At 41.5% G+C, this 14,728-nt stretch overlaps 1 protein-coding gene across 6 annotated transcripts in view; it reads left to right on the top strand.

Moving 5' to 3' along the window:
* pde7a (phosphodiesterase 7A) overlaps window positions 1–14,728 on the top strand; it is a 116,322-nt gene that overhangs the window by 30,155 nt on the left and 71,439 nt on the right. For 4 of the 6 annotated variants that reach the window (XM_078397469.1, XM_078397463.1, XM_078397465.1 and 1 more), the window contains one exon: window positions 7,828–7,890. The exons of the other annotated variants lie outside the window; for them this stretch is intronic. In XM_078397469.1, the coding sequence (XP_078253595.1) occupies window positions 7,828–7,890 (63 nt within the window). The remainder of the gene's footprint in view (window positions 1–7,827; window positions 7,891–14,728) is intronic. 6 annotated transcript variants of the gene reach the window in all.

Raw genomic sequence — 14,728 nt, 5'->3', positions numbered from 1 at the left:
TTATCCTCCAACATTTCCGTCACCTCCAATGGGATCCCACTACTGGCCACATCTTCCCATCTCCACCTCTTTCTGCGTTCTGCAGTTACTCAACTTACGGGAGCTGCTATCCGTAACTCCCTGGTCCACTCGTCCCTTCCTACCCAAACCACCCCCTCCCCAGGCTCGGCGATCGTTTCGCTCAACGCCTTGGCTCGGTCTGCCTTAACCAACCTGATCTCCCGGTGGCTGAGCACTTCAACTCCTCCTCCCATTCCCACTCTGACCTTTCTGTCATGGGCCTCCTCCAGCGTCATAGTGAGGCCCACCGCAAATTGGAGGAACAGCACCTCATAGTTCGCTTGGGCAGCTTACAGCCCAGCAGTATGAACATTGACTTCTCTAACTTTGGATAGTTCCTCTGTCCCTCTCTTCCTCTCCCCCTTCCCAGTTCTCCCACTGTCTTCTTCTCTCCACCTATATCCTTTCTTTGTCCCGCCCCCCACCTGACATCTGTCTGAAGAAGGGTCTTGACCCAAAATGTCACCCATTCCTTCTCTCCAGAGATGTTGCCTGACCCGCTGAGTTACTCCAGCATTTTGCGATACCTTCGCCTCTAATTATATCTTTAAGTGGTTGCTTAATTCCCTGACGCCACACACTCCTGTCAGTAAGCTGACACTCATTCATTTGCTATCAGCATTTTTTCCTTCCAATGATTTTGATCATTACAATCTCAATGTTGCAGGATGTTACATTGTCTGTTGAACATAGTGCCAAACTACAATACTAATTTTCCAAACCCAAATTCTCAAGCAAACCATGCTGTTTTGTTGAAAAATGATCAATTGATCATCATTTTTGAGCGCTTTCTATGACTGTAGGTCCTTGTGCTGCCAAGCAGCCTTCCCCCATACAGCATGACAGGCAACTTTCAATAAGAGATGGGGCACATGACTTTGACCCAACTCCAGCAATGATTCTTAAAGGCCTGGCTTTGGACTTTATCACTTTGGCAAGCTGACAAGCACATCATGAATTTGTTAGAGATGCAGCTGTGAGAAGATATTTGCCATTTATCAGAGAAGGGGAAGCAAATTTGACATCCATGGAACCCATACTTGAACTGGCACTTCACTTTTGGAGAACAAAATGTTGTGTCACCCTATAAGGATATCTTTAAACTCTTACAGTATTCACAGATTTTTAGGAAAAACCAACCTTGCAGCGCTCGTTGGCTGGCATCTGCTGTGCCTCATTAAAAACCTGAGACTTTGATTATTATTTGGTTCCTGATTGTTGTTTTAATGGAGTTTGCACAAAGGATCTGTGCCAAATTCCTAGCTGACCCATCATGCTCCTTGACATTGACAGACCTATCATAAAGCCTCTGTGCTTTTGTGAATAGCCATGAACTGCTTCCTTGCTGCTTTTGAAATCTTTAACTGAATCATTGATAGCAGAACTTGTGCAAGCTTGCTTTCCAAATACTTAGTACCTAATCTGTGTGTACTTTTGGCTCTCAAAACTTGCATCAAATACAATATTACCATGCTCAGTCTTCATGATGTGTTAACTTTCAGCATGTTCTTTAATTCTCTTTCATTTAAGAGGAATATATAGTTATAATGTTGAGATGCTGTTGTTGCTTTTCCCTATTATTGGGAGCAGCTTTTGATATTCACATATGCATACTTAAAAGTAGAAATCCTGAAGATGCTGCCTGATCTGCTAAGTATTTCCATCATTTTAAGTTTTTATAATAAGCTCATTGTCTTGGCACAAATAATGATTTAGCATTTTTGCACGAAGAAAATAATAAAAAATGCTCAGCTTTGATTTCTCAAGATAACTGAAGTTTTAATCACGTACTGTTGTGCTGATGACAAATTCTCTAACTTTGAGAAACTGATGTATCTAATATCAACATTTTATATTACCTTAGAATACACTTCATTTTTTGGATTTTGAAGAATTATAATTTTTATGCCTCAAATTTATTACGTTTTCCTATTAATTTGTCCCCACTAGTTATTTCTGCACAGTGATTAACAGCTAATTATAATTTCTGCTTTTTACTTTGCTCAGTAAGAAATGTTAAGTCTCATTGGCTGAGCAGAACTGCACTTCTATTATATGCAGAGCACAATTTAGAATTTCTCTGCAAAGAAAATCGTACTATGAACCTTACTAAATCATTTGACTTTTTTCTTCCACTAATGTCAGCAGTAGATCCATGCCAGTGGTCTAAAAAAATCCTAAAACAGTCCAGAAATTCTGCTTGAGGTGTCCTCTTATTGAAGGAAAAATACAATTTTCAATCATTCTAAAAGTTTAATGCACGATTTCATGATCTTTCATTTATCGAACAATTTCTTTTCCTTTTCCTAAATACTACTAAAAGCTTTCTGAAATCTCTTAATTTACTTCACGGCAATACTTAATAAAGCTTGACGCTGTCATTTGAATGAGTGAGAATTGAAAATGACGCCCTATTTTCTCCTTTATGATTTATACAAAAGTGTTCGGGCTGCTTTCTGATGATTTAAAAAAAAAATCTGATTCTCATCAGCAACTGCATTATGCAACAACACTACTAAACAACAAATACGCTTGGTACACTGATTTGTGATAACGGTACAAAAAATGTCAGCTTCTTATTCCTTTGCAACTTTTTCTATTCACCTCTGTGGTTTTCCTCTGTTTAGTTCATTTTTTTTTCTCCATTTCCCACTCTTTTCCGAAGATCTGGTTTTCTAGAATGTTAATCTTCAATTTGTGCCTAAATAGTATTCTGGCCTCTAATCTTTGCTACATAATAGCCATTAATTAAATTGTATTTTGTTCAGATTCTTATTTGAAATTGTTTTTATCTTGCCAAAATGAACCTGTTGTGGAATTTGCACATTCTCCCCGTGGCACATGTCTCTCCCAAGTTTGCCGATTTCCTCCGACATGCAATAACATGTAGGTTGGTTTGATGGAATTGCTCAGAGAGAGTGGACTTTGATCCAATGATTAGAATGATGACCACCTGTGTCATAAAGAAAATTATAAGAATTACAAGACTGAGTCTGGCGAAGGATCCCGACCCAGAACATTGTCTGTCAATTCCTTGCCCATATATCGCTGAGGCATTGTGTTCCTCCAGCACTTTGTGTTTTCATACAAAATAATAATACCTCAAACATCAAACTTTTCACTTGATTGAATTCAAAAAGTATTCCAGTGCACTTGATGGAAATGGAAAATATTTAACTGAAAACTTGTCTGAATTTGCGAATTAAAGCAAAAGTATTCAAATGGGTAAATTATTCAGGATCGGTTGAACAGTGAACCATACGAAAGGGAGCAAAAAGAAATTCCAGTATAGACTTCATGGGTGGAAATGAAAAATGGAGATTATTTACCCAAGTGTGAGCTACTGTACTTCAAATCTAAATTCTGCAGATTACAATACAGCAAAAAATGATTAAGTATTTAGAAGTTGCATGGTTACTCAGAGTACATAAGCACAAAAGTGCAAATTCAACTCAATTGTCTATATGACATTTATTCTTTGCATAGGTTCCCTTGAGCTCACTTCATTGAATCCCAAGCCGGCTTTTTTAATGCATTCAAGTTATTCACCTCAACTACTCTTTGTGGTAGCAAGTTCTATGTTCTTATGACCCCTTCAGTAAAGTCGTTTCTTAAGTTCACTCTGGTTTATTGGTGGTGTATATGAACTTAAAATTTAAGCTTTAATAATCTCACTATACATTCAACCCGGTCAGACTTAGTCATCAAACGCGCTGACAAGGGAGGTGTCTGGCGTGCTGACCTCTACCGGACCGAGGCCAGACGACAACTCTCAGACACCTCTTCCTACTTATCCTTGGACCATGACCCCACCGACAAACACCAGACCTTTTATCATCAGCACCATCACGGACCTCACCATTTCCGGCGATCTACCCTCCAATGCCTCCAAACTTATAGTTCCCCAGCTCCGCACGGCCCGATTCTACCTCGTACCTAAAATCCATAAACAGAACTGTCCCGGCAGACCCATTGTCTCTGCCTGCTCATGTCCCACCGAACTTATTTCCACCTACCTCACCTCCATCCTCTCCCCCCTGGTCAAATCCCTCCCCACCTACGTCCAAGACACCTCACACGCTCTCCATCTCCTTGATAACTTCCGGTTCCCAGGCCCCCACTCCCTCATCTTTACCATGCCACTCTACACTTCCATCCAGCCACTCTACACTTCCATCCCCCACAAGGATGGTCTCGAAGCCCTCCGTTTCTTCTCGACCGTAGAACCACTCAGTCCCCATCTACTAACACTCTCCTCCGCCTAGCAGAGCTGGTTCTTACCCTTTAAAAACTTCTCCTTTGACTCCTCCCACTTCCTCCAAACCAGAGGCGTAGCTATGGGCACTCGCATGGGCCCTAGCTATGCCTGCCTCTTTGTCGGGTACATTGAACAATCCCTGTTTTGGGCATACACCGGCCCCATCCCCTAACTCTACCTCCGCTACATCGACGACTGCATTGGTGCTACCTCTTGTACCCATGCAGAACTCACTGACTTCATACACTTCACTTCCAATTTCCATCCTGCCCTTAAATATACCTGGACTATCTCCGACATCTCCCTCCCGTTTCTGGACCTCACCATCTCCATCACAGGAGACAGACTAGTGACTGACATGTACTATAAACCCACTGACTCGCACAGCTATCTGGACTACACTTCTTCCCACCCGGTCTCCTGCAAAAAGTCTATCCCTTACTCCCAATTCCTCCGTCTACGCCGCATCTGCGCCCGGGATAAGGTGTTTCACACTAGGGCGTCAGAGATGTCCTCATTCTTCAGGAAACGGGGCTTCCCCTCTTCCATTATAGATGAGGCTCTCACTAGGGTCTCTTCTACATCCCGCAGCTCCGCTGTTGCTCCCCCTCTCCCCCATTCGTAACAAGGACAGAATCCCCCTCATCCCCCTCGTTCCCAATGTTGGGGGAGTCCAGAACAAGGGACCACAGTTTAAGAATAAGGGGTAGGCCATTTGGAACTGAGGAAAAACTTTTTCAGACAGAGAGTTGTGAATCTGTGGAATTCTCTGCCTCAGAAGGCAGTGGAGGCCAATTCTCTGAATGCATTCAAGAGAGAGCTGGATAGAGCTCTTAAGGATAGCGGAGTCAGGGGGTATGGGGAGAAGGTAGGAACGGGGTACTGATTGAGAATGATCAGCCATGATCACATTGAATGGCGGTGCTGGCTCGAAGGGCCGAATGGCCTCCTCCTGCACCTATTGTCTATTGTCTATTCTCACCTTCCACCCCACCAGCCAGCATATCCAACAAATCATCCGCCAACATTTCCGTCACCTACAACGGGACCCCACCACTGGCCATATCTACCCATCCCCTCCCCTTTCTGTGTTCTGCCGTGACCGTTCCCTCCGTAACTCCCTGGTCCACTCGTCCCTTCCCACCCAAACCACCCCATCCCCGTGCACGTTCCCCTGCAACCGCAGGAGATGCAACACCTGTCCCTTTACCTCCCCCCTCAACTCCATCCAAGGACCCAAACAGTTTTTCCAGGTGAGACAGAGGTTCACGTGCACCTCCTCCAACCTCATCTATTGCATCCACTGCTCCAGATGTCAACTGATTTACATCGGCGAAACCAAACACAGGCTCGGCGATCGCTTCGCTCAACACCTGCGCTCAGTCCACATTAACCAATGTGATCTCCCGGTGGCTGAGCACTTCAACTCCCCCTCCCATTCCCAGTCTGACCTTTCTGTCATGGGTCTCCTCCAGTGCCATAGTGAGTCCCACCGGAAATTGGAGGAACAGCACCTCATATTTCGCCTGGGCAGCTTGCAGCCCAGTGGTATGAACATTGACTTCTCCAACTTTAGATAGTTCCTCTGTCCCTCTCTTCCCCTCCACCTTCCCAGATCTCCCACTGTCTTCCTGTCTCCACCTATATCGTTCCTTTGTTCCGCCCCCTGAATAAATACCTTCGATTTGTACCAGCATCTGCAGTTATTTTCTTACACTATACATTCAGCTGTTTCCCCCTGATGTTGCATGCTGTGACCTTTAAGTCAAAGGCATGGTACCTTTAACAAAGTCGTTTTGAAAATCCAGGTGTATTAAGTCCACTGTGTTCAGTCTTGTGTACCTGTCATTCTTTTATTTTAATTCGGTGAAGTTTGCCAAGGAAATATGTTATTGAACCAAAATATCTAAGCAACTGCAAAGACAATAAAATGCCTTTGTTGCAAGTCCTCTCTAAACAAAACACAAGACATTCTATATAAGAAGGAACTGCAGATGCTGGTTTATCCTGAAGAAAGACACAAAATGCTGGAGTAACTTAGCGGGCCAGGCAGCATCTCTGGAGAAAGGGAATAGGTGACATTTCAAGTTGAGATTTTTCATCATTTTGATGAAGAATCTCGAACCGAAACATCACCTATTCCTTTTTTCCAGAGATGCTGACTGGAGCCACTGAGTTACTCTAGCATTTTGTGTCTATCTACAAGACATTCTATGATGGTCAATCCTCATTTGGCAACCTTTGGGTATCCTATCCTTGAAAATCTGGAAGAAAAACAAATGACAAATTATGAGATTAGTTGGGGGGGAGGTGTTGATTGATTGGATATATTTGAATTACGTGCCATAATATATAATGTGATAATGATTGATCTGCTGGAGGTATTTATTGGAAGGGAATTTGTATGGTGGGGTAGAATGTACCTTCTGTCTACTCGGAAGATCTCGAAGACGAGGGCATGTTTATGAAATTGGAACAAAAAGAAAAGTCCCAGATGTCTCGTGCTGCCTCAGTAGATCAATAATTCATTCAAGTGAAACAGTTAAGCACAAATGGTGGGAATTGAAGTTAATAGATGAAGCCGAAGGTAGGAAATTAGGATTAGAGTTAAATACCATGGCTCCAACAGGGCCAAAGTATGGCTGTAATGTTATCTTGGCATATTTTTTAATCGCATTTTAAAATCTATTATTTAGTAACCATTAGTTCACTGATAAAGGGTTATATCTCTATTAAATAATATTATCATATCATATCATATCATATCATATATATACAGCCGGAAACAGGCCTTTTCGGCACTCCAAGTCCGTGCCGCCCAGCGATCCCCGCACATTAACACTATCCTACACCCACTAGGGACAATTTTTACATTTACCCAGCCAATTAACCTACATACCTGTACGTCTTTGGAGTGTGGGAGGAAACCGAAGATCTCGGAGAAAACCCACGCAGGTCACGGGGAGAACGTACAAACTCCTTACAGTGCAGCACCCATAGTCAGGATCGAACCTGAGTCTCCGGCGCTGCATTCGCTGTAAAGCAGCAACTCTACCGCTGCGCTACCGTGCCGCCAATATTGATTGGTAGATACTTGGGCAATATCGTAGATGCTTCAGAATTATATTTGAAGAGTGCATCTTATAAGTGCGTGCTTTGAGATTTCAGTTAAAAAACACATGCAGGTAAAGCATGACATTACAAAGGCCAATCAGCAGAAGTTTTGAGAGATTTCATGTGAATGTATCATCCAACTAGTTGAAGTTTTGTTTCTGCTGTGTGGTTGATGTTTCAAAGCTTATTATGTGGTGGTTGTTTTGTAGTTGTGATAATGTCTAGCTTGTGCATCAATATGAATGTGCCAGTTGATTGTTATAAAGGTGTCTTGTTAAAATGTATAAGAACCTGAAATGTTCCTCTCTACAAAGGAAAATTTGGGAGAATAATGGGGCTACAAATATATTGGATGCTTGATATTGTACTACCTACTTTTTTTAATTTTCTTATAGACCTTCACAAACTCTTCTAACCTTTGGATCCCTTCATCTGGGTGGGAAGAACGATTCCTGGAGGTACTATTGTAGTGTTTGTGTTTGTGTCTGTATATATGTATCTGCGTATATAAGAAGCTGAGTGGTTTTTCAAAAGTATGTACACACATTAACTTCCTCCATCGTAAATTGGTACATTTATATGGAAATGTTCTCAACAGTGTCATCATAATTCTGTTTCATTAATAAAGTTGCTACCATGGCACAAATGCCTGGAGAACAAATTTCCATGGACGTTTTGGGGTAAATATAGGCAAGGGAAATGTTAAAGTCCAATGTTTTACTAATAAAATGGACAGTTCAATTTTGTATGGATCACTTCATCTGTTTCCCTGTAATCTTCCCTTTCCTTCCATCACGACTCTGTACACTGCCACAGGAAATAAATCATACACGTGTACAATATAATCAGCAAAATATTAAAACCTCCTAATACATTATATTTCATTAAATTGAATTTGTATGGTAAAAGCATGGTAATATCTCTGCCATTGCATTGACGCTCATTTTTTTTAACCTCCTATCTGCCTTGATATTTTATTTGCACATGAAATGTGCATGCCCCTGGCAAGACCAGCATTTATTGCCCATATCTACTTCCACTCAAGAAGATGGTTGGCACATTCCCATTTCTAAATACTGCATTTCATGGAAGGTGGTACTCTCAAAATGCGGCACCTTAGGGATTTCCACCATTCTAATTTGGTGGGAGGAACAGCTGTGTAAGTCCATGTTGGCTCAGACTAACTGAGTTGATATGTAATTTCTGGGCTCGCCCTTGTGGCTATCGTTTGTAATATACCTGGCTAATTTAAGCTTCTGTGGTTAATAGTTTCACCAGGATGCCCCCATGTGGGACCTGGACCAATCGGGCGTCAAGTTGGATGGAAGGAAATTTTAAAATATATATTTTTAATGGGCAGCGCTCCCCCCACGTGGGACGTCACTCTGGCGGGTCCCGACCCCAGCGGTCATCGTGAGCCCCCCTCCCTCTTTGGCCGTCCCTTGGGCAGGTCCTATTGTGACATCACATGCTGAACGGCAAGAAATCGGTTTTATAAGGGAATTGTTAAACTTTAAAATCTCTAACTTTAAAAATATAAGACCAATTTGAATGAAACATGGATGAAAAGGTCCCCAGGACGAAGGTGAGTAAGGTGGTCCTAAAATTGTCACACTATTGTGTGACGGGGGCACAAAGATATGGTTTGATCGAACATGACTCAAAATAAACTAACAGAGGTTTAGTGTTATATATATATGCGGGGCAGGTTTTCATTTTACAGAGTGATGGGTGTCTGGAACGCGCTGCCAGGGATGTTGTGGAGGCAGTTATAATGGTCACGTATAAGAGACTGATATATACATGCAGGGAATCGAGGGATGTTAATCACATGCATGTAGAGGAGATTAATTTAACTTGGCATCATGTTTGACATGGGCATTGTAGGCCGAAGGGCCTGTCCTGTGCTGTACTGTTCTATGTTCTAATAGAGCAACCTAAGATATTGATTATGGGAATATATCAATGGCAAGGTTAATAGTGAGTTTATTGGAATCTAAGGTGTCAAAAATCAAGAGGAGTTTATTGGAACATTCTTTGCCTGCCATTGTTTCACCATGTGACCTAAATTTTCATTTCATCCCCCATCGCCCCAGAAAATGCTGAAAACTCTCAACAGATTAGCCAGCATTTGTGGTAAGAGAAGCATTTTAACGTTTCAGGTCTGAGACCCGTTGTGAGAACTGGTCTACCAAGATTTTCCAGCAGTTTTTGTTAATCTTTATTCCTGTTTATTTCTTTATCCATCTCTTAATTCAACATTAAACCTTGGTACATTTTTACTCCCCTTGTTTTCCAACTCTGATATGATACTCTCTGTACACTATCTGATTGTCAGGCTGCATATTTTTGTTAGATTCCTGGTGCTGGACTTTCGTCTGTTGTCTGCATTTGTCTCACTTAACCAAACATCATAAAACCTTAGTACACAAAGATTTTTATAACCTGTCGTGCCTGTGCTCCTGATTTTATCGTAAGCCACACTGATTATACTTCTCAATTTCATCATCTTTGCCAAAATCAAGATACCTGAGTGGGGTAGGGTTAGGTTTGTTGTGTGTAGATCATTTGGAATTAACCAGTAGAGGTCCCAAGTCATGATGGCAAAAGTATTTGGGCTTCTGAATACTGCGTCTTCTGCTTTGACACGACCCCTTCCACTTCCAGCTACCTAAAGATTTGATTCTGAAATTTTCTGGTACGCCAATCTTTACGATAAGTAGATAAGTTTTGAGTTGATGTTGCATGGACTATCGTTTCAAAGCCATTTCAATTTAGATTTCTGATTGTGTCTGATACTTCAGTAATTTTTTTTTTGCTTTGCTAAGTTGTGGTGAGAAGTGGATCGATTACAATTTAAAAATAATATATATCTTTTTGTGATGAATAAAGGCAAGAAAGACTTCTATGCCCATCACTCATTCCACCTGAACCCTGTCCTGCAGAATCTGGCTGTTGTTCATTACTAATCCCCACACAACTTCCTTCTTGAACTTGACTAAATGGCCCTAATGATGCACATCATTAAAATAGTCCACCTCTTTGGTGACCTTTTCTTCTTTACACTTCTTCTTGAAGCTCAACTGAATCTTGTTCATCCTCGCTAACATCTCAATATGCTATATAAATGTGAAATTATTCATGATCAATTGACCTTCCTTGAGGATTAAATATTTCATGTGATACAATACTCAATGTAGTGTTATCAATTGGACCATAACTTCATAACAAACTCATCACTGTTAATCTGATATTTAGTTTTGGACAAGGGAGCAGAAAATCTCTCTGACAAAATATTTGTAAGAATGGATGCTCTTCCACGTGCATCCCAATCTGCATCCAGCTTGTTAAGTCATTATATTTGGCACTCTACATTCTTGATCCAAAATGTCACCCATTCCTTCTCTCCAGAGTTGCTACCTGTCCTGCTGAGTTACTCCAGCATTTTGTGTCTACCTTTAATTTTAAAGTTCTTATCCTTGTTTAGTAATTTACCCCCAATGCTTCCTTTCCCTACAAGTGTGCCAGCTGCTGGGATCTTTTGTTTCCTCTAGTAATATCCACTATTTGTTGATGCAAACAAAACATCAAACCTTGGAATTTAAATGGAGAATTCATGAGGCTGATACTTCACATTTGTAGATCGAAATATCAGAAAAACAAATTTCAGATTTTGGACTATTTCAGAATCATTCATTTTGCACTATAACTTTAGAGAAGATTTGGTGCATAATGGTAATTCGAGTTTCACTGTACCTTAATTGGTACACGTGATAATAAACTGACCTTTGAAATGGCTTTAATTTTTCAGATGCATGAACATTTTTTTGAATTGTATCAAAGCATGAACTAATGACAAAGCAAAATGGGGCGAGACCAACTCTTCTAAGGAAATCCATTGGAATGGCGAATGACACTATTTTGGGATTTTGATGTGGCTAATGAGGCCAACGTGTGAACCATAGACACTTCCACAGACAAGGCTGGAGCTGGTACATAGGCAGGCAAGTTGGTTGTTCGTGAGATGATAGGCTACGTTTTTGTTCTCCCTTTGGCCTTTGTTCCCCGTGACATTCCGAATGCTCCTCCTCTGCTTTGAGTTCTTGTTTTTTCCCTTTGTCACCCTAGAAATGAAGCTTGGAAGGGAGCTTCTGTTTCAAAAGTCTTTTGTCAGGCATGTGAATGAGATGATCAGCCAAAGTAGTTAACTGAGAATAATTAGGCCACAATTCTGGTACTATTGGCCTGGAAGAGGACACTGGCATTTGTTTATTCTTCTAATGAATTGAGACGATTTTGTGGAAAAAGCATTGATGTTATTCCCCCCCCCCCCCCCCCCCCCCACTGCCTTGTTGTAGGTAGTACAGGTTTTGTAAGCTTATAGGAGGGCAGTGAGCATTGTTTCGTGGACACTCAAGAATTTTATGCTAGATTTGAGGTGTTAGTGTTAAAATATCCTTTTTCCTCAATCAATCTGACATTTGAGCTGGTGTATTGAAGGTACTTGGACATTTCAGTATCAATAACAGCCTTGATTGAGAGCTGAGACCCGAGAAAGGTGAACTTTGCAAGCCATAATATGTAAAAGAATCCAACAGAACCAATTTCAGGGAAGATGAGTGTGAAAAATATTACGGCAATGATGCAGCTATATTTGATGACTTTCCTCACCTCAAACAAGCTTCCTGTGGGAATGAAACTGTTCTTCCATGCTAATGGAAGCTCATCAATTTCATCACAGTATGGTTCGGATGGTCTTTGCTCAGGGCTGTAGTCGCCATAAATTGTACACTTGTCTTTGCACGTGCCCTGTTGATTCCCTCATCAAAGCGTACAAAGTTCTGGATGGACCTACATTTGCACTGATTCTGACAATATTGGAAAGGAAACTACAAACCCCTACAGTACAATTGATGGGAATGGGTTTTAAGGTTTAGCAATCAATCTTGAGAGCACTGTCATTTCTAGTTTGGTTATGAATATTCCTTGAACTTTTAAACTTTGTAATTCCCTCATTCCTTATCATACAGTTCAAAGAGTTTTTGAATGTCACCAAATCACTTCTGTTGACTTTCCTCACCTTTTAGGGTGTTGGATTCTTTGGCTTTTCAGGCAAACCCTTATGTAGGAGCCATTTACGCTTAAATTAGTTACTGTCATTATATTATGGCCATGTTTAATATTTCTAGTTTTTGTCTTTTTTGCATGCTTGTGGGTGTGATTTGATACGTAATGGGGAGTGTCTACATCTGAGGAGGCTAGTGTAGCCACAGAGATTGGGGGTCAGTTTAGTCTCAGGATGGACAGAATACAGTTTTATACGACATAGTAACGACCACACAGTAAAGACTCTATTGTTTGAAGAAGAAACAGTTGATAAGAATGAAAAGTGATGAATTACTCTTTGGATTTGTGCTACTTTAATAAAGACCAATTAATCAAGAAACAGCATTTGGAAGATTCGTTTTTGTTATCTCAGAGTGCGGTGTGTGCGTGAGCTATATCTCTACCACATACCCGAGCAGTAATGGCTATCAAAGTTGGACTTTGAGAAGGTATAGAAACTGCCATTACATCCAAGTACCTAATCGTTCTACGAGTGGAATCTAAGAAAGATTGATCTACAAGTGGGCAAGTAAAATCTGATTCTACAAGGAACTGAAGAGGAAGCTGAATTTCTGCTAGAGATTAGAGCTTAAATCCTGGAACAAAGAGTCTGCCGGTTGAAGGTAAATTGACATGGTCTTCACCTGGATCGTTGGAAGATTGAAGACTTCATTGACCTGGGGATCCTTGTGCAGCCACGACTGTTTAGTTGTAATTTTAAGATAAGAAGTTTAAAAACTTAAAAGCCCGTGGGAATATTCTGCAGAAGTATTGTGTGATACAAGAAGCTTGTTTATGCTGCATGAAGATAAGCAAACCAAACTCGGAGAGTACGACCTTGAAAATAACGATGTTGTGAACTTCTACAAGATAAAGTGTACTCAGCTAGCGATTGTTTACCATAGATACTGACAAGAAGACCTTCATAACCTTGAAGGTAATGATGTGTTTTGAAGAAATACCCATTCTGTTTTGAATTCTTCTGGTATTTACGGAACATAGCGATATGAGCCAATTTATCATGGATCTTTCGGCAGGTAAGTATGAAGAAGAACCACCACAGGAGGGAGATGCGGGGCAAGAATCAAGAAGATATGAGAAGAGAAGCGTCAAGCTCAGCCAGAAGGCAGCAGCAGCCTACCTGGAAAGATGCCAGAAGAATAGAGACAAGTTGTGGACCCAGGTTATGAAGTTAATTGAAATCCAGGAGAAACTAATGGAATCAGATGAGAATGCAAGGAGAGTACAATCTAATCTGGATCACTTACTCGACCTTTACCATGGGGTTGGAGAAAAACAAAATTCAATACCGAGTTTACAACTGACCAAGGGAGAACTCGATTGGCACACTCAGTGGTTCCAAGAGAGGGTAGAATTTTCCGATGGTTTCATGGTGGACACGGAGAAGTGGTTATCTGAAGCCATAGCTTGAACATTGCACTCTTCAGTAGAAGACGCCACAAGGTGTTAAAGTGGGAGAAGAAATTACACCTCGGGATAGTGTCTTGAACATTTCAACATGAAGATCAAGACATAAATCTGGTTCTGTAGCCAGTTCAACTCCAAGGGTCTCTGCTCAAATGGAATCGAAGCCGAGAATGCTGCTCTCTCGCTAGAAGCTGCCGCCTTGGAGAAAAAATATGAGATTGAGGAATGAGAAGAACAGCTGATGAGGGAGGCTGAGAAACAAGCAGAACAGCTGAAGAGGGAGGCTGAGGAATGAAATAGGCAGTTAAAGAGAAGGAACAGTTGAAAATAGCCACGAAGCTGGCAGTTGCCGGAGCAAGGAGGGACATACTAGAAGGCCAAAGATCAAAATGCGGCTCGAGAGTATCTCAGAAGAAGACTTCCTTAGTCCAAGAAGGAGCTACTAAGCTGGATACAGCAGCTAAAGTCAACCCACAGCCAAAGCCAGTCTGGTCTCGTGACGCAGAACTGGCACTGAGTATGTGGATGGGTGACAAAACTTCACCAAAGCAACCGGGTGCTAGACCAAAGCAACCAGATGCTAGACCGAAGCAAACAACCTTTGGGATGTCTGTTGAGGCTCGAAATAAACCAACCCAGTACTCTTCTCAGAGGCCTGTTCATCAGCCACTGCGCCAAGCCAGAGACAAACAACTGGTCATGGAACTCGTGACAAAATTTACAGAGATCGATCTGCACCAAGCCAGGGATCTCAAAGTGAGT

This window comes from Rhinoraja longicauda, chromosome 4, assembly GCF_053455715.1.
Source record: "Rhinoraja longicauda isolate Sanriku21f chromosome 4, sRhiLon1.1, whole genome shotgun sequence".
Classification (NCBI taxonomy): Eukaryota; Metazoa; Chordata; class Chondrichthyes; order Rajiformes; family Arhynchobatidae; genus Rhinoraja; species Rhinoraja longicauda.
This window is presented reverse-complemented; position numbering and strand designations above follow the sequence as displayed.